The 22,498-nt window shown below is 44.0% G+C and overlaps 1 protein-coding gene and 1 long non-coding RNA gene across 6 annotated transcripts in view; one reads left to right on the top strand and one right to left on the bottom strand.

The window, feature by feature from the left end:
* Positions 1–212: 212 nt before the first annotated feature.
* LOC128598500 (uncharacterized) lies at positions 213–7,556 on the bottom strand. 3 transcript variants are annotated; one of them, XR_008383639.1, is made up of 4 exons: positions 7,302–7,556; positions 6,449–6,579; positions 1,792–3,878; positions 213–780 (listed from the first exon to the last, which is right to left on the bottom strand). It is a non-coding gene; the product is annotated as an uncharacterized LOC128598500 (long non-coding RNA). The 3 variants fall into 3 exon arrangements; XR_008383635.1 differs by lacking the exon at positions 7,302–7,556 and having other exon boundaries at positions 6,449–7,294; XR_008383637.1 differs by lacking the exon at positions 7,302–7,556 and having other exon boundaries at positions 1,792–3,284; positions 6,449–7,294.
* A 372-nt stretch (positions 7,557–7,928) lies between these two features.
* MAF (MAF bZIP transcription factor) overlaps positions 7,929–22,498 on the top strand; it is a 347,162-nt gene continuing 332,592 nt past the window's right edge. For 2 of the 3 annotated variants that reach the window (XM_053608919.1, XM_053608928.1), the window contains exons 1-2: positions 7,929–9,933; positions 22,391–22,451. In XM_053608919.1, coding sequence (XP_053464894.1) covers positions 8,825–9,933; positions 22,391–22,424 — 1,143 coding nt within the window. In that variant the 5' untranslated portion in view covers positions 7,929–8,824 and the 3' untranslated portion in view covers positions 22,425–22,451. Of the gene's footprint in view, positions 9,934–14,128; positions 14,363–22,390; positions 22,452–22,498 lie in introns of those variants that run through there. The other variant, XM_053608911.1, reaches the window with a different exon arrangement.

Here is a 22,498-nt window from a genome sequence, read left to right as displayed (position 1 = left end):
GACTAGGTGGGGTTGGGGGCACTAGTGGCAACTCAAAGGTAGATACTTAAAACTCTGGACTTTTCAAGAAAATGCCTCTGAGCCCCCCGGGCTTCAAAGTTGGCAAAAGGAAATGACAGGGAAGTTGATGACCTAAACATGAGGGAAAAACGGAGAAGGAAGGACGGATCTCAAATGTGCTTTTACACATACACAAGGCTCTTCTTGTTTTTTTTCTGGGTTACATCTATTTTTTATTAGTCTCCAAGGTCCCAACTTTGGACAACTGCTTTGTGTTTTGACAGGGCAAAGGTTTACAAAGACAAAGGCAGGTGTGAAATGTGAAACAATTACCTAGTAATCTATCTTCTCCAACAGAGAGCTTTGCCTACACCATCAAAAAAGCGAAGTTATTTTAGAATCGATTAGAAGGGTATGTATAGGACATCCAGATGGGGTCATTTAGTTTAAAATTACTCCAATTACCAAATAGACTGAGTCAGTTTAAATTGCCCACTAGCACTCAAATGATCCGGTGGGGTGCTCTGCATAATCATTGGGAGTTCGGTGGGACAGTCTCCCCCAGAAGCCACAGGGCTGGGTCCTTTCCAATGTTGTTATCAACAACTCGGGGGCACAGAAGGAAATTCAGAAGAGCACCTGCCACTTAGGGAGTTCCTCTGGGGCTTCACAGGCACCGTCTCCAGTCCTGACAATACCATATTGGCAGATGAGGGGCCCGGTTCAGAGCGGGTAAGTCATATAAAAAGCACATCAATTTCATCTGCAGCTGGCACCGAGCTGGAAAGCAAATGAAAACTAGTCGATGGCACATCTTAGATCCAAAGAGATTTCGACAAGTCGGGAACAGGCTGAATCTAAGGGGATGGAGCCTGCTGAGGACTGTTGCACATTTCCGTGCTTGGGTTGAAAAAAACATCAGCACACAAACATCTAGGAGCGGGGGAGAGAGGAGAAGAGAAGGCCCAGGCCCCAGGCCCCCATCCATGCTAGGTGAGTCTCCCGCGTTAGGTGTCTGCTGGAGAGGGCCCTGAAATTACGGTCTGCATCAGGAGCAGACAGATGAAGCTCAGGGAAGGACAGTGTGACGCTCACTCTGTCTGGACAGGCTCACACCTGCAATATCTGGGTTCAGTTGTGAGACTGGCACCCTGAGAGGGCTGCAGGGGCCAGGTGGGTCTGCCTGGGAGTTGGCAACACTCCCAGGAGCACTTGGAATCAAGGCATGTATAGAGATGGTGAAAGGATTATGTTTAGAGTGAAAAACAAAAGGCAGGGGAAGGGCGTCATATTGGCTGTCTCCAGCCTCCCAAAGACTCTGTGGCAGGGGAGCACTTATTATACGTGGGCTTGTGAATATAAAAAATAAGGACTCATGTACAGATGAAGGGAGCAGGACTTCCTGCTGAAACAAACTAACAGTTTTCTTTACAACCTCAAGAACTATGGGAAGATCTATGGATAAGATGGAAGGTAACATTGAGAGGTAGTGAGCATTCCTGTCCCTTCAGATGATCAAGTACACGCTGTCAGAATTAGGTGTGATGAGGACTTTGGGGGGTCCTAAGCATTTTGGCTTCCTACCTCTTTTCCTATAAAAAAGTTTTTAATTTATATTTGATAACTGCATTAGTATGATGATAGTTATAATTCATGCTAGCTTACATTCCTTTTTATTTTCTTCTGATTTTAAAAGAAATTAAAACATTTTGGCAGACCCCCAAACATTCTTGTGGGCCCTGGGTCCACTACAGCCAGTGGAGAAGTCAGCCCTGCATGCTGCCAGCTCACCTGCCAGGGTGTTGTAAAGTGGATCCAGATCTGTGCGTCGGTTAAAAGCAAGATGTGAAGGTCAGATCTCTCCTCTCAATCTGAGCTTCCCTTAGGTGAATTCTGCCAAAGAAGAGAGAAGTACGCAAAACCTCGTTTTCTCTTGTTACGAGGCGGATGTGTTTTAAAGGGAGCTCAAGTTAAAGAACTATGTGCATGCAAAAGGAGCTCAAGTTAAAGAACTATGTGCACGCCATTCTGCAAAAAGTGTCCACACAGCCCAGTTATTACAGGTGGTAACACATGAGACCAAGATGCGGGGTCTGGGGTGAAGGTGAGGACTAGTAATCCTTTACATTGTTATCCTATTTCTGTCTTGTCCACATATCTATATTTAACAAGGAGCATGCATCACCATCATAAAATTACTAAATATAAAATCTTAGCAGAAGCCTATACATTTTACTTTAATTTTAATTTTTTGGGGGGGGGGTAGTTAGCCCAATTTCTCATTCTTCATCAGATCAGGAACACTCTGTCGTGAGGGCTGATGCGGTGAGGACGTCGCTGTGTACAATGGGTGTTTTTAGTGCAGAGAACAATGTGTGGGGACGCACCACAGCACCCACGATGCAACCGAGAACTAAGGTATCAAACAGGGCCACAGGGGACCCCTTTCTGGCTGGCAGGCCCCAGCCAGACAAATTCAGAAACACACACGTTCAGAAATCCTCTGCATCAACCTACTCATTCTGAGACTCTCAGGAGTATTTGATTTTGATCTGTATTTTCTAGAACTCCATTTCCTTCCCAGGTCAAATGGCTGCTAAATGCCTTTGGAACAGGAGCCATGAATCACCCCATCACCAGGGTTGGGAAGCTAGCATTACCCAGGAGCCTGTCCTCTGAGTTACCGTGCATAAAAGACACATAACGATTGCTCCAATATCAGATCTCTTTTTCTCTTTCTTTCTTTCTTTTTTTTTTTAATCAGTTCTGCATTCACCACAATAAAAATCTCCAAGGGTTGAATGCTTTTGAGACAAACTCCCTCACCAGTATAAGCTGTGAGTAGGATCAAAAGGGATGCTAAGGAAAGGTCGCATCCTAAGCAACCCCTAACTGAAGGAAAAGAAAAATTTAAGGAGATGGATATGCCCAGAAAAAAGAAAGAGAGAAGAAAGAAAAAAAAAAAAAAAAAGAAACTTAGAAATCTGGTGATTTGGAACAGCAAGTCTGGGGAAATAAGGCCCATCTTCTTGTATCTCTCTCTACTGCCTAAGACCAAAAGAAGTCCTCTCCTTCCATTGTTCATGTGTGTACAAAACTATTTGTTAATCACTGCCTGTCTGCCAGGCCATGTTGGGTGTCTTTCTGGGATGACAGTGGGGAAAAGGACCACCACACCTTCCCAGGAATTCCCACTGGAGAAAACATCTGGCTTTTCTGCATCTGTGGGGCCAAACGGGCAAGCATTTCATTAAACAGTGTGTGTTATGTTCTAAGGAAGAACCCTGCAGAGACAAAAACAAGTAAACAAACACATTAAAAATAAAAATAAGCAGAACCCTCAAACTCTGTCACTGGTTTGCTACCATGGTTGTCGGCAAAGGTAGAAATCACTAATAACAGGACTTTCCAGAATTCACACTTTGAGATGTGAATAATCCAATACAGCATATGAAAAGCCCAACCCTTTCCCCCCACCCCACCCTATGTACCCCTGTCTAAATGATGCCCTTGGAAAGAAACCTACAAATTTCATTTCTGTGTATTTTGCTTCCTCCCCTCGCTTCCCCCTAACTGAATGAGAGTTGTTCTCTAATGCACCGGAAAATCAGAATTTATTGTACATATGTTTGTGTTCCACTTAATAAAAAAAACCTATATTTTAAGATAAACTTTGTTAGTAATTCATGAGGTAAGTGACTATTTATGCTAATCAGGCAGAAATATATTCTCAAGCATAATGCATTACATAAATTTGAATGCAAAATGTTCAATTATGAAGTAAACACAGGTAATGCAAATAATAAATTACCTCTAATAAAAATTATAAAAGATGTGTCTTCAAAGAGAGAGCGGCTTTAACTTACAACTGTGAATTGCTTAAAGAGAAAAGAATTAATAAATGCTGAATTACTCTGATGATTACTTAGCACATAATTCACCTATTCATAACGACTCCTAGTAATCAGACTGTTGTTTCACATCCTCCAATATGAGGCAAGACTGTTTCCTCAGCAATTTTACCCTTATCAGATTATCTCGTCTGATTCTATTAATTTTCCTCCATGAATCTGCTAACAATGATTTGTGATTTCCTTACCCAGCTAACTGAAGACTGTTAAGAGGCTTTATCTAACACTAGACCTAAGAACAGTGTATGCCTTATCATTCAGTTGTTCTGAAGAACTCTTTCTCAAATCAATTTAGTTGGTTTCATTGTGAAATTTAGTGGATACTGGTTAGTTCTGCACCACAAAATCAGCTCCTAGATAAACAGAGAGTTTAGATATTATACTTGAAGCATCCCCCTCTATTCAGATTATGTATGTCTGATTCCAACATGATATGCTTCAGTTGCTGTAACTCACAATCAGGAAAAATGTATTCCTTTTAGCTTTTAATCTTGGTAACTTGCTTATGAACAGAGATTTTTTTTTTCTTTTTTGCATGAAGCTGTTAGATGCATGTACAGACATGGAACTACAACTGTGTTTTTTGATGGGACTCTTTTGAAATATTCTGCGTGATTCGACCCATGCCTCCTCCCCTTCAAAAATCTTCTATAAATATTCATTGCTTCCAGAAACTTCAATGCCACTGGCTCGAGTTGGTCAATAATGACAAACATGTAGCTTCTAAATTACGGGATGTTGTTCGACAGAGATTACCAGGGTATCTATGGCAAGGGGATATTAAGCAGTGAGACAACACAGCTCACATTGTATTTGGATTAGATTGGCTCGGATAGAAGTGAAACAAACAATGTTAGCAAAGGAGTCTAAAGAAATGTGGCCCACTGTAATTGTAGAGCATCAAAAACCTGAATAGTACTAATTAAAATGAGAGAGCTCATTGTTATAAGAGAAGTGCTGTTAACAGAGAACTGTAAATGTTTAGACACCCCTGTGAATCACTAAATAATAAAGTAAAGAAGACAAAAATGAGAATTAAGTTATAAGTCTGTGAGCCCTGCTGCTACACATCTAAACAAAATAATTCTGATCCTCTTTTTTTTTTTTTTTTTTTTCAAGAGAAAAGGGGACACTGGAAAAGCCTCTGAAAGAAAAGAAAGAAAGAAATACCATGGCTTGACAGCACGGTACAAAAATAAACCATGAAAATGTGCACATAATAATACATGTAGCTTCCTAAACATGGACATTTAATTTCTAGAAATGATAAATAGCAATGCAGCTATTAGGTACACAGCCATGAATCTATATGGTATGGTCTTTGTCATGAGTGAACTTGGTTTATAAAATATTGCTTATTTATAAATGTAACAGTTTCTGTGTTTCTGCCAAAACGACTTTTTTTGAGAGGCATTGATCATACCTTACAGCTTTTAACAAAAATGTGATGCAAAAGGATGAATGCACAAAAAAAGAATTCTCTCTAAATACACTTACATTCATATTTTACAAGGAAAATATAAACTTCAGACTTTTGTGGCTACTGATTTTTTAAGAAGACCTAGAAAATCATTGCTGTAGCCAGTGCTAAATGACATGTTTATGGAAATTAAGTGGTGGATTTTCCTCTGAATACATAAACTATAATCTCTCAACTTCATTGGTAGGTAAAATATTCTTAAAGGGGATGAAAGAAAGAGAATTCTTCTAGGTTGCATAAATATTGACATAATCTTCACTCTTTTCTTCCCCAAACTGGTAACACACATAGTTTATTTCACCTCAACAAAGTGCCCCTATAAAACCAAAACTGCCCTTACAAACAACTTCTCTGCAGTAATGATATCTGAAAAATACCAGCAGCACTAGTCTTTTAGGATTCGATGTGTCTACTAATCTTTTGGGGAAGTCTCCTATAAAGGATTCCTGGGTTTCCTACAACCGAAGGCTGCCAGAATAGGGAAATTAACACAGGTTTAAGCTGGAGTACGCAGCGGATGAGAGACGCCTAAGATCTCCTTTTAAATAGTGAAGTTTGCTGAGGGGTGGATAAGACCGTTCTGAAGTGCAATGTTCAAGAAGCTGGCTTAATAGATGACTAAGTGTCAGAAGTCAGGTTTTCTGAGAATTACTTTTCAGATAAACAACTTTATAGCGCGGCACTTAATCTTACTAGCGACATCTCTTTTATCACTGAATTGCAAGTAACTTTAATTCTATTGATACTGCCATAAAGCCCCGCTTAAAACCCAATCTGGCACTTCTAAGAGGTTAGGGGCCCTGTTACATGGGATCCACTTGCAAAGATCTCTCAATCTGAATTATATATTCCCCGAGGGCGTCTATGTCCCCTGGACTCCTTGTCAACAAAGAGGACAGGAGGGAGCAAATGATTCCCACATCTGCCGGCACTTTGGGGGGCCCCTTTCCTACAGAGTCAGCTTCTCCCACTGCAGTGAAACTAACTTTCTGCGCCTCTTTCCTGTTTCCACCCTCACTTCATCAACAAAACTGGACACGGATCAATTTCAACTGACCTTTGCCGAAAGGTGGCGCTGTTGAGGTAAAAACCAACTCGGTCCAACAATAGTTTTCACTCTTCCATCCTTTTGCAGGCTTTTCAGATTTTTTTTTTTTTTAATGCACCCTCCTAGCGTATCCCCCTCCCCTAAAGTAAAATAAATACGATTAACACCAAATGCATTTTCATTAATTGGAGGCATCAACAGTCTCCACTTCCAAGTGGGCGGGCTGGTCTTCCTAATGCTGGGTCGGCTTCACACACTCTCGCTTTCCCGCAAATAAATCTCGGCTTCTCCGATTTGCCTATCACTTTAAAATCTTAGAAACAGGATTGTTGGTTTCTTCCCTCTTCTTTTCCTTTCCTTTCTTCTTTTTTATACATAAGCTTTAGCAGAATCAATCTATAAAACTGAACTCGTTATTAGCATGTGCAGTGAGGGTGGGAGAAAAGCGGTCTCCCCCGCACCCCCCACCTCTGCTCTGGGTTTCCGGGACTGTCCGAGAAACCGCGGTTTAAAATTTAACCCTTGGAGAGGAGCTGGTTTTTCCCCCTTGTTCCCAGCCAAGATCAAGTCCGAAATAATTAAGTGAAACGTAAAAGTGCAAAGGGCGCTCCAGACCCTGATAAACAGGGGTGAGATTTCATAAGGCGATAGGTGAACGCGGAGGGGGGAGGGGACGGGCTGCAGTGTGGCGAGGTGGAATACAAATCTCGGAGGCCAAACTCGGGGGAGTTGGGAGTTGGAGGGCTGAGCCTGACTTTGAGCTTTCCCAGAGTTAACTCAGCCTGGTGCTCGCTCCCTGTAAGGGCACTCGACTCCAGTGGGCAGTCCCGGAGAAGAACTGTCCCTAAACAACTTATTTTACCTCCTTTAAAAGAGGGCGATTGAAGGAGTTTTCTCTCTTCGCAAGGGCTCCAAACCGCCGGGCAGGCATACCGCGGGGCGGCGTCCGCTCTCAGTCCGGATCCCCGCGCCCCAGCACTCTCCCCCCGCCACCCTGCGCCCCAGCTCCCTGCAGAGATACAAAGAGTTGGGGCCAATTTGAGCCCTGGGCACAGCCAGGCTCAAGGAAAGAAAGTCCCCCAGCAGACACCTGGGTGCCAAGGGTGAAGCGAGGAGAAAAATCTGCTAGGCGAATTCACTGTCCTGGGGGTGGAGGGTAGGCGGGGAGGGGAGTCAGGCCAATCCCGGCTGAGAAAGCGTTTGGGGAGCCCGGGCTCCGGAAGGCAGGCCTCTCTCGCGCTCCAAAGAAAAGCAAACCGTCCACCCGGGTCCGCCTGGGTTCTCGAAGCCCGTCTATAAAACTCCTTTCCCTCTGACACCAAACTTTGTGCGGTGGCCTCGCTCCCTCCTGGGAAGACTGCGGCGCTGGAAGGGTTAAGCCAGCCGGGTCCCAGCTGACAGTCAGCTGATTGGGCCCTGATTGACAGCTCCGAAAAGTTTCCTTGTTTCTATACTATTATGCTAATCGCGGCCGCTCTCGCCTCCTCCCATTGGCCGGGAGTGCCAGTCAATTTCCCATTTGGGCTTGACGTCACGAGTGCTATAAAACTCAGCAATTGCTTTAAACTCTTCTTGCTGGACCAGAGGCTTTAAAATCTTTTTTCATCTTCGAGCTGTAGCTCCGGCTGCTTGTCGGCTCGGCCTCCACCTCCCCCGTCTGCTCTCTGCCTCGTCTTTCCCCAGGACTTCGCAATTTTGCTTTTTTTTAAAAAAAACGGCAAGAAAGAACTAAACTCCCCCTCCCTCCCTTTCCTCCAGCCGGGCTGCGCCTCTGCGTTGCACTTTGCACAGAGCGAGAGCGCACGAGGGAGAAAGAGAGAGAGAGGAAAGAAAAAATAATAAAGAGAACCAGGCAGAAGAAGAGACAAGAAGCATGAAGTGTTAACTCCCCCGTGCCAAGGCCCGCGCCGCCCGGACAGCCGCCCGCCGCGCCTGCAGCCCCGAGCGGCCGCCGCGCGCGCCCCGCCTGCAGCCCCGGCGGGCGAGGCGAGCCCTCCTTATGCAAAGCGCGCAGCGGAGCGGCGAGCGGGGGACGCCGCGCACCGCGCCAGGCTCCTCCGGCTTCGCCGCCGCCGCCGCCGCCGCAGCCCGCGGAGGACCTTCCCGAGCCTGAAGCCGCCGGCTCCGCGCGCACGGAGGCGAGCCAGCGAGGAGGGGCCGGGGCGAGCGAGCGAGCACATTGGCGTGAGCAGGGGGAGGGAGGGCGGGCGCGGGGGGCGCGGGCAGGGCGGGGGGGTGTGAGCGCGCTCGGAGGTTTCGGGCCAGCCACCGCCGCGCGAGCTAGAAGCGCCCCAGCCCGGCAAGCTGGCTCACCCGCTGGCCACCCAGCACAGCCCGCTGGCCCCTCTCCTGCAGCCCATCTGGCGGAGCGGCGGCGGCAGGAGAATGGCATCAGAACTGGCAATGAGCAACTCCGACCTGCCCACCAGTCCCCTGGCCATGGAATATGTTAATGACTTCGATCTGATGAAGTTTGAAGTGAAAAAGGAGCCGGTGGAGACCGACCGCATCATCAGCCAGTGCGGCCGTCTCATCGCCGGGGGCTCGCTGTCCTCCACCCCCATGAGCACGCCGTGCAGCTCGGTGCCCCCTTCCCCCAGCTTCTCGGCGCCCAGCCCGGGCTCGGGCAGCGAGCAGAAGGCGCACCTGGAAGATTACTACTGGATGACCGGCTACCCGCAGCAGCTGAACCCCGAGGCGCTGGGCTTCAGCCCCGAGGACGCGGTCGAGGCGCTCATCAGCAACAGCCACCAGCTCCAGGGCGGCTTCGATGGCTACGCGCGGGGGGCGCAGCAGCTGGCCGCGGCGGCCGGAGCCGGCGCCGGCGCCTCCCTGGGCGGCAGCGGCGAGGAGATGGGCCCCGCCGCCGCCGTGGTGTCCGCCGTGATCGCAGCGGCGGCGGCGCAGAGCGGCGCGGGCCAGCACTACCACCACCACCACCACCACGCCGCTGGCCACCACCACCACCCGACGGCCGGCGCGCCTGGCGCCGCGGGCAGCGCGTCCGCCTCGGCCGGGGGCGCGGGCGGCGCGGGCGGCGGAGGCCCAGCCAGCGCCGGGGGCGGCGGCGGCGGCGGCGGCGGCGGGGGCGCGGCGGGGGCGGGGGGCGCCCTGCACCCGCACCACGCGGCCGGCGGCCTGCACTTCGACGACCGCTTCTCCGACGAGCAGCTGGTGACCATGTCGGTGCGCGAGCTGAACCGACAGCTGCGCGGGGTCAGCAAGGAGGAGGTGATCCGGCTGAAGCAGAAGAGGCGGACCCTGAAAAACCGCGGCTATGCCCAGTCCTGCCGCTTCAAGAGGGTGCAGCAGAGACACGTCCTGGAGTCGGAGAAGAACCAGCTACTGCAGCAAGTCGACCACCTCAAGCAGGAGATCTCCAGGTTGGTGCGCGAGAGGGACGCGTACAAGGAGAAATACGAGAAGTTGGTGAGCAGCGGCTTCCGAGAAAACGGCTCGAGCAGCGACAACCCGTCCTCTCCCGAATTTTTCATGTGAGTCTGACACGCGATCTCAGCTCTAGCCACCCTGATAAGTGCTCCGCGGGGGTCCGGCTCGGGTGTGGGCTTGCTAGTTCCAGAGCCGCGCTCGCCACCCCCTGACCCCCGCCCCTGCCAAGTCCGCCCCCCCTGGGCCCCTTGCACGCGCGCGCGCACACACACACACACACACACCCTGCTCGAGTTTGTGGTGGTGATGGCTGTTTTTAGTTGGGGAGGGAATGGGTGTCTGGCTCATGGATGGCCAGTCTGATATTCTCCATAACTTGCTAGCTTGTTTTTTTACACCACCACCCCCCCACCCCCCGTCCCCGACTTGCACAGTGTTCAAAGATCTCTGCGGAGTTCTTCATGTGAAACGTTGCTCACCTTTGAAGCCTGCATCATTCACGTATTTTTTTTTTTTCTTTCTTCAGTTCATGAGCTGGTGTTCATTTTTCTGTGCGTGTGTGTGTTTTATTTTGTTTGGAATTTTTTTATTATTATTTTACTTTTGGAGCTTGCTGTGTTGCCCACCTTTTTCCCAACCTTCAACCCTCACTCCCCCTCTTCACCCATCTCGCCCACCTCCGATATAAAAGAAAAAAAAAGAAGCAAAGTTTTTTTTTTTCTTCTCCTGAGTTCTTCATGTGAGATTGAGCTTGCAAAAGAAAAAAAAATGTGAAATGTTATAGACTTGCAGCGTGCTGAGTTCCATCGGGTTTTTTTTTTTTTAGCATTGTTATGCTCAAATAGAAAAAAAAAATCCTCATGAACCTGCCACAATCAAGCCTGCATCAACTTTCTGGGTGTGACTTGTGAATTTTGGCCTTGTGATGCCAAATCTGAGAGTTTAGTCTGCCATTAAAAAACTCATTCTCATCTCATGCATTATTATGCTTGCTACTTTGTCTTAGCAACAATGAACTATAACTGTTTCAAAGACTTTATGGAAAAGAGACATTATATTAATAAAAAAAAAAGCCTGCATGCTGGACATGCATGGTATAATTATTTTTTTCTTTTTTTTTTCTTTTTGGCTTGGAAATGGACGTTCGAAGACTTATAGCATGGCATTCATACTTTTGTTTTCTTGCCTCATGACTTTTTTTGAGTTCAGAACAAAAAAGTGCAACCTTAGAGCCTTCTTCCCATGAAAGTTTGCATCTGCTCCAAAACTGCTTTGAGTTACTCAGAACTTCAGCCTCCCAATGTAAACGCACTGAAGGCATTCCTTGTCAAAGACGCCAGAGTGGGTTACCAATTTAATGTGGCAAACTTTAAAGAACTCTTAATGATGCCCCACTTTGGGGACTAAAATTGTGCTGTTGCCGAAAGCAGTCTAAAATTTATTTTTTACAAAGATAAATCTGCCCCATTATTTTTGGTTTGTTTTATTTTTATTATTATTATTTTTTTTTTTTTGGCTTTGGTCATTGTCAACTGTGGAATGCTATGGGTTTCTAGTATATAATTTAATTCTAGTTTTTATAATCTGTTAGCCCAGTTAAAATGTATGCTACAGATAAAGGAATGTTATAGATAAATTTGAAAGAGTTAGGTCTGTTTAGCTGTAGATTTTTTCAAAGATTGATGCACTAAATTGTTTACTGTTGTGATGTTAAGGGGGGTAGAGTTTGCAAGGGGACTGTTAAAAAAGTAGCTTATATAGCATGTGCTTGCAACTTAAATATAAGTTGGGTATGTGTAGTCTTTGCTATACCACTGACTGTATTGAAAACCAAAGTATTAAAAGGGGAAACACCCCTGTTTATATCTGTAGGGGTATTTTACATTCAAAATGTATGTTTTTTTTTTTTTCAAAATTAAAGTATTTGGGACTGAATTGCACTAAGATATAACCTGCAAGCATATAATACAAAAAAAAAAATTGCAAAACTGTTTAGAACGCTAATAAAATTTATGCAGTTATAAAAATGGCATTACTGCACAGTTTTAAGATGATGCAGATTTTTTTACAGTTGTATTGTGGTGCAGAACTGGATTTTCTGTAACTTAAAAAAAAATCCACAGTTTTAAAGGCAATAATCAGTAAATGTTATTTTCAGGGACTGACATCCTGTCTTTAAAAAGAAATGAAAAGTAAATCTTACCACAATAAATATAAAAAAATCTTGTCAGTTACTTTTCTTTTACATATTTTGCTGTGCAAAATTGTTTTATATCTTGAGTTACTAACTAACCATGCGTGATGTTCCTATGTGCTTTCCTTTCATTTTCAATTCTGGTTATATCAAGAGAAAGAATAATCTACAATAATAAACTGCATTTTTTTTTTGATTCTGTACTCCATTTCTTAGTGTACAGTTTAACTGGGCCCAACAACTGCATTAGACATGTAAAACGCATCTTTATCTCCAGTGGAAGAAACAGTGGAATAATAGGGAAGCAATAATTCAGGGTAAAATTATAGGCTGCTTTGTGAGGTGAGGAGGCTGGCCCCATACAGTAATTAGCAATATTTAATATAGTTGTAAATGATGACCTCTTATTTTTTTCTCCCCAAAGTTTTCAGTTTGCAAACGAGTTGAGCCATCATTGCCCTTCCGTAGGGGGGTGATGGGACAGTGGATCTGGGCTCCCCGAACATGTCCCCACACTTCTAAAGAACAATGAACCAGGCAAATATGGCACATCAGAGGTGGCTTGGGCACATATGCATTTAATGGTAAAGATAAACAATTCTTGCCTTTTAGCTTAAAATTGATTATTTTTCCTTCTTCACATATACACCATGATTTTCTTGTTAGCAAGGCCTGACAAGATTTAACATAAACACTTGGGACAAATCAAAGTTGTTTGTTTTGCTTTTGTCTTTTAACATTGAAAGTCATTTGTCTTACATAGGAAAAAGAAAGTTCACCCCTTACTGACATAACTCCAAGTACATAGCTGGTTTAAACTGTGTTACCAAATCATATTTCACTGTGAATATTCAGTGAAGAACTTCTGTACTTAGACAAGCTGGTAATAATTTCAGATCATGTTATCCCCAGAAACACAAGCAGAAAATAATACTTTTGTGGAATATAGATTACGCTTTGATTTATTAGTATTTAACCCCACACAGGCTGTGTTTGGGGACTAACTTAAAATCATTCGGGGTGGGGAAAAACTCTAGGTACCTTCACTAGTAGGACACGTAAGCATTGACCTATTTTTAAATGACACAAATTCATGCAACTAATGTTACAAATTCATGGACTCTTAGTCAACTTCCCCCTAGAAAGCTATTAGAACATTAGACAAAGCCAGCACTGTTTTGAAAATATAGCCAAACACCATGACTTTTGTTTTTGTTTTCAGTTTGGTTTTTTTTTTTTTTCTTTTTTAAGAAAGATAATATTGCAACTCTGAACGAAAGCCTTATTTTGAAGAAAACAGGTTGTGCTTGATGCTGCCGGGTTCTGGACAGTTTATCATATGGCCTTCCTGCCTCTCTTTCACAGAACACGAGGTCCATGTATACCCTTGACATTTTGCCCTTCCTTTATGTGCCAACTTGGATATGGCTCCTGTAACTACACTTAATTTTGCTTAGCAAAAGTCTTAATAGTAAACCTACCCCCATGTGCTGGAAATCAGCTGTTCACGGCTTCAGAGTTTTTTTTTTCTTTCTTTCTTTCTCATCTCAACAGGGAGAGATACACAGCCTCCCTCATTAGAAGCAGCAATGGAAATACCACTTTTATAAAAAGCTCAGCATCCGGTGAAAGATTTTTGGTAAACACATTCTCCCAATAAGAGTGACATTCAGATAGTAGATACTGCACTTATCTCATGAAGAGTGGGGCCTGGGTTAGGCAAAAAATATAGCTGTGTAGCAATTAAATACTCTGATAGAAATCTATAAGCAAGTTCAATACAATAAGCAGGTTTGGGCCCCTAAGCATTAGAAAATCAAGAACACAGGTGCTAGCAAAAAATGGGGTTTGGGTAGCTGGCTTTCAGAGAAGGTTAACTCCTAGCAAAAGGCATTTTTTAAAAACTTTGAAATACAGCGTGAGCGGCAAACACAAATAAATGGCTTTTTTACAAAGAACTCCTAAGTCCTGCAGAGGTGACATTCCTTACAAATAAGTGTCCCCCTTTAAAAAAGAAATCATATAAGGAAGTCTAGCTTTCCCCCTAAAGCTGCATTTGAGTCTTTGTCTAAATAGTGTTAAAATTCCTTTCATTCCAATTACAGAACTGAGCCCACTCGCAAGTTGGAGCCATCAGTGGGATACGCCACATTTTGGAAGCCCCAGCATCGTGTACTTACCAGTGTGTTCACAAAATGAAATTTATGTGAGAGCTGTACATGAAAAAAACATTATTATTATTTTATTATTATTTGCAGTCGTGGAGAACAACCTAGCCCCTGACTTCTGTTTAGTCTCCTTTTTCAAGAAAAAGTATTGTGTTGAGAAGAAGGGTATTACATGTGTAAACTCCATACTAATTAACTGTGCCTCCTGTCTGAGGGGCTTATATTTAGACCTTTAGAAAAGCCCACTTGTGCTTCTCGGTTTGCCATGCGATGCCCACAGCTGAACAGGTGCGATGGTTTTCAACCTGTATTGTTAGTTTTTAAAAGTCACTGAAATTACAAATGTATATATGTACATATCTATGAAGAAAAGTTTCCCAGAATGTTAACAGCTAGCCTTTTAAAAGCATGCATAGCCATGCACAGTTTAAATAGTACTTTCTATGCTTCCTTGTTTCTCTGGCAGATAATTTTACTAAGAAGAAAAAAATACCTTGACTCCCCCTTTCCAAACAGATGCCCTCGGCGGAAGCTGCAGTGGAGCTGAGCACCCCCTACCCGGTTTCTCGTAGGCCTTAGATAGCATTGTATTTTTCAGTGATATCAAACGTGTTCCTTTATCAGTCATAGCTGTAAATGAAAAGAATGTGTGGCAAAATACAAAGTTAGTTCAATACACACCCTCTGTGTGCTTTTTGGTTCCCTTTTCTGTTTTGCTCTCAGGCACTCACAAAATCACCATCCTTTTAATTTCCCAGTTCCTTCCATGTTACCTTACAAAACATGCGGTAATTTTTTACCATATTTCTGACACATTAATAATATTGATATCAAATAAGCAGAGGTTCTACTTTTGCCTTGCAGATAAGTCTGCTGTCTAGATGTCATTTCTGCACTGTCTCAAGGCCAGAACCACCTGGGCCCCTTTCAACACACACAACTCACAACTCCGATGGGAAATCTATTTATGACTGAATGCATGATGCTAACGTTCTGGGCTTTTCTTCCTTATACCTTTACCCCAGTTGTTTTTATTTAGTAACATCAATTCTAGATACTTCTATTCTTAAGTAGAACCTCCCCCTGGCCAAACCACTGGTTTTATTGCTAAAAGCAGCGAACAGAAGGCAAACCGTGGCTGCCCTCACAAACATGGTTGACAGCTGTTTCAGTAGCCACATTCCCAGCATGTCCTGGTAGAAATAACTGGAGTTGCTGATGACACGCTTGCAGGCTCCCGAGTTCAGCACGTTGGGAAGCTTTTGTTGTCGTTACTGTTGTTTTGGTTTAGGCCAAATTACTTCCGTGTTCACAGCCAAACTCTTGGCTTTATAAAATGTGCTCCCCCTCCCAAAATAAACTAGACCAATCAATATATTTAAAAATCCGATGGCCACATGAATATCTCTGTCTTTGTGCCTTCCAGTCGTTCAAGACTGAGATAGGGTGGGACACTAAAATATATGAGTGGCAACCTTCAGCCATCTGATTCCCGTGCCAGTAAAACACACAACCAAGCTCTCCTTGGCATCAGATAAATACTCACTCTGAGGGAATAGGAAGTCAGACTTACCAGCTTCAGGCTGCTGATTTGCAAGGCTCTCAGAACAATTTACTGTCACTAAAAAAATGTTTGTCCTTCTTTGAAGACATATCTTAGTTTTTTGGTTTTGGGGGTTTTTTAAGAGAAGTTTTATCTGCAGTGATAGGCTATAATTTTTACCTCTTTTACTAATTATTCTTTAAGATGCTGAATGAATAATTGGAGGTCTGCGCCTTCCTTATTTTCTCTTTTTTTTTTTTTTTGTTTTGTTTTGTTTTTAGAAAAATAAGACAAACCCTGGAATTTGTTTCACTCTTAGCTCATTCTAAGTCCAGGGCAGGGCATACCGTAGTTATAAAGGAAGTGAGCCAGGGTCCAGCCGTCTGAATACAGATTTGTTTTTGCATTTATTTAAAAACAGAGCAAGAACCTTAACCCACCTTCCCATAACACTGCTTTTCTCGATTTTGATATAGTCTTCAAAATCCAGACATCAAACAGACCCAGAAAAGGGGAAATCTCTCTGAGCCTTGCTCTGCCCTCGCTCTTGAACAAACCCAGCTCTGTCTAGCATTTTTTTTTTTTTTCCTAGCACGGGTGGAAGACAGGGTGAGAGAATTTCAGTCTCCCAGGCTGTTTCATGATTGTTGGGGCGTAAAGAAGTACAGTCCTGCCACACATTGGGAGCATCTTTACCCTTTAAAGAGGGACAAAAAAAAACAAAACAAAAACTAAGCAAATCAAATTGCTCTGCACAGAGGCGTAGCAAAATCTTGGGTTCTCTGTTTCCCTGCACCTCCTGTGGGAGGTGAGAAACGAAGGAAACAAATAAATAAATAAATAAATAAAATAAGTGAGAACTTTGAAGGCAAGAGGCCCAGAAATAATAGTAGTTACCATGCTGAAAGTCACTTGCTCAGGGGCCAATGTCAGGCCCTGCACACCCATGTGCTAGATCAAACAAGGTCCAGCTGTCCATCTCTTTAAAATAAGTCCCCAGGGGTTCTTCCTTTTTGAAAACAACTTTAGGGACCAAACCCAAATGAGAGATTTGAGGAAATCACTCTTTAATGTCCTAGCTTATGAACATTTTATAAATATATCAGTATATAAATATAAATACATCAATGATTTGATGGCAGTGACATTGAGGACCAGTCAGACACGGTATGCCAGTATTGCTATGGTCACTGCAAGCTTTGTGACATCGAGACAGTTTCTTTATTGTTTAAATTTGGAAGCTCTTTGTGTGTTTTCCATAAGTCTGCCCAATAGAACAAGGCTGAGATAGAAAAAGCAAATCCACAGCACACAGAAATCAGATCTTTATATCAATTTGCATCAGAGTTGGACAGTTTGAAGAAACTTACAGAACACATTTTCCACTAAGCCGTGATTGAAATACACACTTCCTTGCTCAAATCAGTTATCTATTGAGTGCCTCTTTTCTCGTTCAACACGATTCGTTTTCTTTTCCTTCCTTTTTATTAAACAACAATTCTCCCTATAATTAGGACTCCGGATTGCAAAATCACATTCCTCCCTTCTGTAGAGATTCATCTTGGATCTTTAGTTACAATTAGAGAAGGAGGGGCATTAATTCCAGAAGGGAGGATGTGGGAGGGGTACCCGCCGAGGTTTGGGGAAAGAAGGCGTAGAGAGGAAATCATTTTCCGTGCTTGCCCCCCACATTCCTCAACCTGTCCCTCGGCCCCCAACCCAGGCCTGGTGTGAGCTGCAAACCAGAGATTTCAGTTCTGAATGTCACTGTTCTAAATATCCTCGCCTGTTTCCAAGCTCAGATTTCAGAGAACTGTTTTTCCTTGTGGTTGGTTCTTTCCGTGAGGAAACAGGAGAGACCAGGAAACCCTTATAGAACTAGGCAGTGAGGACTGAAAAACACTGTCCTTCCAGAATCCCCTACAAGGATGCTGGTAAAGGGAACCCTGGCCTGGAAAATTAGGGCAGGCTGCAGATTTCCTTTTTGCCACCAGTATTTGCCCTGTTCTACATGACCTTGTCCACTTCCGGAGGCCTGTAGAAGTGGGTTTCTGGCCTCGTTTGGGGGATTATCCAGAGGGAGAACAGGCCTGAGGATCCTGGGACGTTAGGCAATCCAAAACCAGCCCCAGAAAGCAGAGGAAAGGAAGGGGCAAGTACGCAGGGTCTGGGGACAGTACTGGACTAATAGAGGCCAACCTTGGCTAGTGACCCCCAGTCTCCAGGGGTAAGTTCCATGTCAATCTCAGGATCCCCACCTCTCCCCAGGAAGGATCTGTTTGCAGAGTGAAGGCCAAGCCTCTGATAGGCCCTGAGCTCCCCACAGATTCCTAAAATAATGAGGTCTATAGCCCCAGGGTTAGGCCCCTGGACCAGTCTCCTGTCCCATCCCCTTCCCAGTTTCCTTGGCATAATTTGGGGCACTTCTTCTTCCCAGGCCTGCTCATCAGGGCTATTCTAGAGCCTCTGAGGGCACTGCTCTCGGGCCAGGAAGCCATCACCAAAGCTGCATCCTGGGTCCCAAGAAGTTTACCCCTGCCTGAGTTTAAGGTAGACAAAGGCAGGTATGGGATAAGTCCCAGGGACTGCATAGGGAGAGGCAGCTGGAAGCAAGTGGTGGGGAATGTTTGTCCTCGCTTGAACTTCTGGTGCAAGGGTCCCGAATCCTGCAATGGAGTCGAGGCAGCGCGGACGCTTCCTGAGTCTGTCCCCTCTCCCAGTTTCCAGGGGCAACACTGCCCACCCACCTCCCCCATCACACACACTCTCCCCACCTCATCCCAGGCCTTTACACACCTGCTCTGCAGGGGCATGGCTGCAGGAGCTGGTTGTTCTACCCATCCTGGGGGTCCCCAGATGCGGGCATAGCAGGTGTGCGCACATCACCTGAACAAGGATGGCGGAGGCAGGCGGGTCCCGGGCGACCGCCTGAGGCCACCGGGAAGGATCCCAGGGATGGGCCTGTAATCCCCGGCTCGAGGTGGACAGACGGGGAGGCTGGTGTGCTCAGGAACTGTGACAAGGCAGTCCCCTCTGAGATGCCCAAGACTTCACCCAGCTGGGTGACACTGATGGAGGTCACACCCAATGCACCCCAGGGCCTAGGCCTGCTCAGGCACCCACGCCCATGCAGGGGGCCCCTATTTGTAATGGAATTTGGTTTCTGTTTTCCAAGAGGACGTCTCTGGTCAGAGCAGGGATATGTAAATTACCTGGTCTATTGCTTGCCCTAGGAAGACACACAGAGAGAGAAAACAAGATTTAGCTCTGAAAGCCTCTGCCCTTCACTTTGAGACCCCCAACTCCTGCAACCCCCTCCTCCCCACCCCCTGGAGGCCTTGGGAATCTTCTGTAAATAAGATCATCAGCTCCAGATCATTTGATTTTTACTCTATTAATTTTCCAGTCCATTTTCCAGACATCACCCCCCTTCCCCAGCTTTGGGGCTAGAGACAGAGTAAGAAGGAAAAAGAGAACAGGAAGAGAAGAATCCAGATAGCAAGTTTTAAAATGTTTATGGGAATGTCTCTATGGTTTGGGTTTCCGCTGCATAGTTGGGTAGACAATTATAAAACAAATTCAGTGAAGCATTCTTCATCAGGATTGCTCCGAAAGTTCCAGGACCAGGGTTTTGCTTGCATTCCCAGATTTGACACCATTCTGGGCCAATCTCAGGCCCTCAGAAACTGTCTCAAGAGGACAAACGATAAAACGACTAATTTCAGAAAAGATCCTTTTTCCATGTAAAGCTTTTTTTCTCACAGGGACCCTGGGTGGGTGAGAGTAGTTAAGTCTGACAATGTTATCACTGCATCTTTTAAAATAAAAAAGTTTTAGCTCTCTCCATCTCTCTTAGAGAAGAATTTATTAATGTCCAGAGAAATACAGTGAAACTAAAACAATGAGGGTCGTATCTGAGACACTTAGATTTAGGAAAAAAAAAAATCCGTTGGCTAGAAGGAGGGAAAATTTGTGGTCATCCTTCTACCATTAAATTTATTAAAAGGTGATATTCGGGTCCTTTTTCAAGCAATGAATTCAATATATTCTTTCATCTGCCTTTTAAAAAAATATTAACTTATTTCATTGTGGGGCTTTTGAGAGTTGCACATTGTAAAGAGGGAAAGCTATTAAAAGATAAACCTGTAGTTTCTACTTTAGGAAATAAAAATGAGTACAGGGGTAGAGTTCATCAGCCCTGTCCTTTGGTTAGGCAGGGGCAAAACCTGGCCTGACACTTGTCTTAGAACAGTCTCCCCTTTTAAAGGGCAGATAGGCTCCCTTGGCCAGATTTTCTGTGACTCTGGGCAGCATACAGACACATGCTGACCATCTGTGACACCTTTGCAAGGTGCGCTGACCATGTTAATTCACTGCACTGTGCAGGTAATGAGCCCGTTTTAAATCTTGCTCAGAATACCAGTGCACACGTCTATGTTATTTAAAGAATACTCTTCCATTATTAGGTAAACAGACCCAAGTGCAAGAGGCTCTGAGCTGACAGACATCTGGCTTAGATTACATCATTGTGGTCCAGCTCGAAAATCTCTTCTCTTTCTCCACCATGAGAGTCATTTTCAACCACCCACCCTTCCCCAATAACTAGTATGAATGGAAATCCTAAGAACAGAGAAACCACAACGGCTTTTGGACTCCATTCAGGTGTGCAAACAAAAATCCCCCCCCACACACGCATAACACCTTTTGAAAGTAAAGGCATTAATAACAGGATGGATTCCCCAGGTGGCCAGAGAGTAGAGGTCATCTTGAGGAAAATGACACCAATGATCTAAAAAGGACATCTAGTTTATGAGATTTCAGGCAATATGCCAAATATCGCATTTAATGAGGCCTGATTCTCTTCCTCCCAAAATAACGGAGACTATCAATGATATAGTCAGGAAGGCAAAGGGGGCACTTTGCAAAGCCTACATTCAATTATTGCTTTGTAATATTTTTCTAAAACGGAAAAATGCCTCCTAAGTATATGATCTCATGTAAATACTCCTTGCCGAAGCTTAACATATGTTTGCAACGCCCCAAAGGAATTACCAAAATATTCTCACCCCGATCTCGTAAGCTTTTAAACTCTATTCACTTGTGTTTCTAAAAGAATCTGTTGTTTCTAAAAATTTTTTTAAAATATAATCCTATAGGAGAAGTTACTTTATTTATTTATTTTTGAGCTTAGCCAGCAGAACTTCAAATAAAGAACAATTGGTATGACTGATACATTTCCAGATTTTATAATTCCATTATGTTTCTCGTTTCTTTTCTGTTCTTTTTTTATGGCATAGAAATAATATATCCGGTAAGAAATTAATTCATGTATACTAATACAGGAAGAAGTGTAGTTTTTCCCCTAAGATTTGAAAAGCATTTCCACCGTGATATGTGGATGAAGGCACATAATATATTTGAGGCAGCTTCAACAGATGCAAGAATACGAATTTATTTATCTCAGTGCTTTGGGCATAGCCTTACCATTTAGATAAAGGGCATTTGAAAGAATTAGAGGGTTACGCTGAATGAAAATTTAAGTAAAGAAAGATTATATGTTCAGTGACAGCAGCCTAGAGAATTCGGCAGGTGTTTGAGCATAGTATATTTATTCACACTAATTGTAAGGTAATCCAAATAAAAATGTGGGGGATTAAAGAAAAGTAACTGAATATCCATGTTGGGAAAAAAAAATTAGATTGACTTACTAGTTTATCGCAGTTATTGTACACAGATTTGCTGTGATCATGTTGAATTTTTTAAATTAGATTTTAAATATATTTTGACAGTCTGAACTTGTATCGTGTGACTAACTATAGGAAGAAATGACAGGTCTGCTTTGTTATTAAACTGCTGTCTGGAAAATATTGGACTCTGTACAGTAAATGATAATTATTTTGCCACTTACATTAGTATAGCTAATAGCAATAAGGGTTTTTTGAACCATAGAAAGCTAACCACTTTGAATCACTCTGCTTTGTTATTCACTGTGTAACAAAAAGACTTCTTTTTTTTTTTTTTTAAAGCAAGCTCATTTTCATATCACCATTCTAAGCACTCCCTGCTACTAATTTAAAGGGAGAAGAAGTTAATAAATAAAAGGGCGGTATCTAAATGATTCTATTTGTTAAAAGAACATTTGCAGTTAAGGTCAGCAGCGCCAGCAGAACAGACCAGGGCAACAGAAGAGTTGGGGGAAGACGGGAAAGAACATTCCCCTGGCAAATTGTCCGCAGAAGCTGGGCCAGTGTGGTTCTCTGAGGGATGGGGAGTCTGGGAAGCCCCTCAGAAATGATGTGAATCTTCCCCTGCTATTAACCCAGAATCACCTGGCTACCTTTGAACGGAGGACAGCTTCAAAGCTGATCCAAGCTGCCAGCCAGTGAGTTATGGCTAATCTCAGCCTCCCAGTCGGGAAGAAACAGTTCAGAAGGAGTAGACTTGTACTGCAGGCTGTCCCCTTCCACTGTCAACCCCTCCTCGGGCCTGGCAGGGCTGAGGCCCACCGTGCCAAAGCAAATGAAACCAAATCATTCTTGTTTGGGTCTCTTTTCCTTTTAATAGCTAGTTAGGCTGCCTTTAGCATACTATCCTTGAAACATTTCTTCGTGGTTATTAATTACCCTTTGTTTATCTCAATATATTTACTGAATCAGGTACCCAAGGGAATCCTCTACATCAGTGATGTGAAAAATCCAGTTGGCTGAAGTCAAAGAGGTACCTCTTGATTTTTGATTTGCATGTGCTTGTTGGAGTGAGTTTTT

The sequence above is a fragment of the Nycticebus coucang genome, chromosome 2 (assembly GCF_027406575.1).
Source record: "Nycticebus coucang isolate mNycCou1 chromosome 2, mNycCou1.pri, whole genome shotgun sequence".
Lineage (NCBI taxonomy): Eukaryota > Metazoa > Chordata > Mammalia > Primates > Lorisidae > Nycticebus > Nycticebus coucang.
The sequence above is the reverse complement of the archived record's forward strand: the minus strand, read 5'-3'. Positions and strand labels throughout refer to the sequence as shown.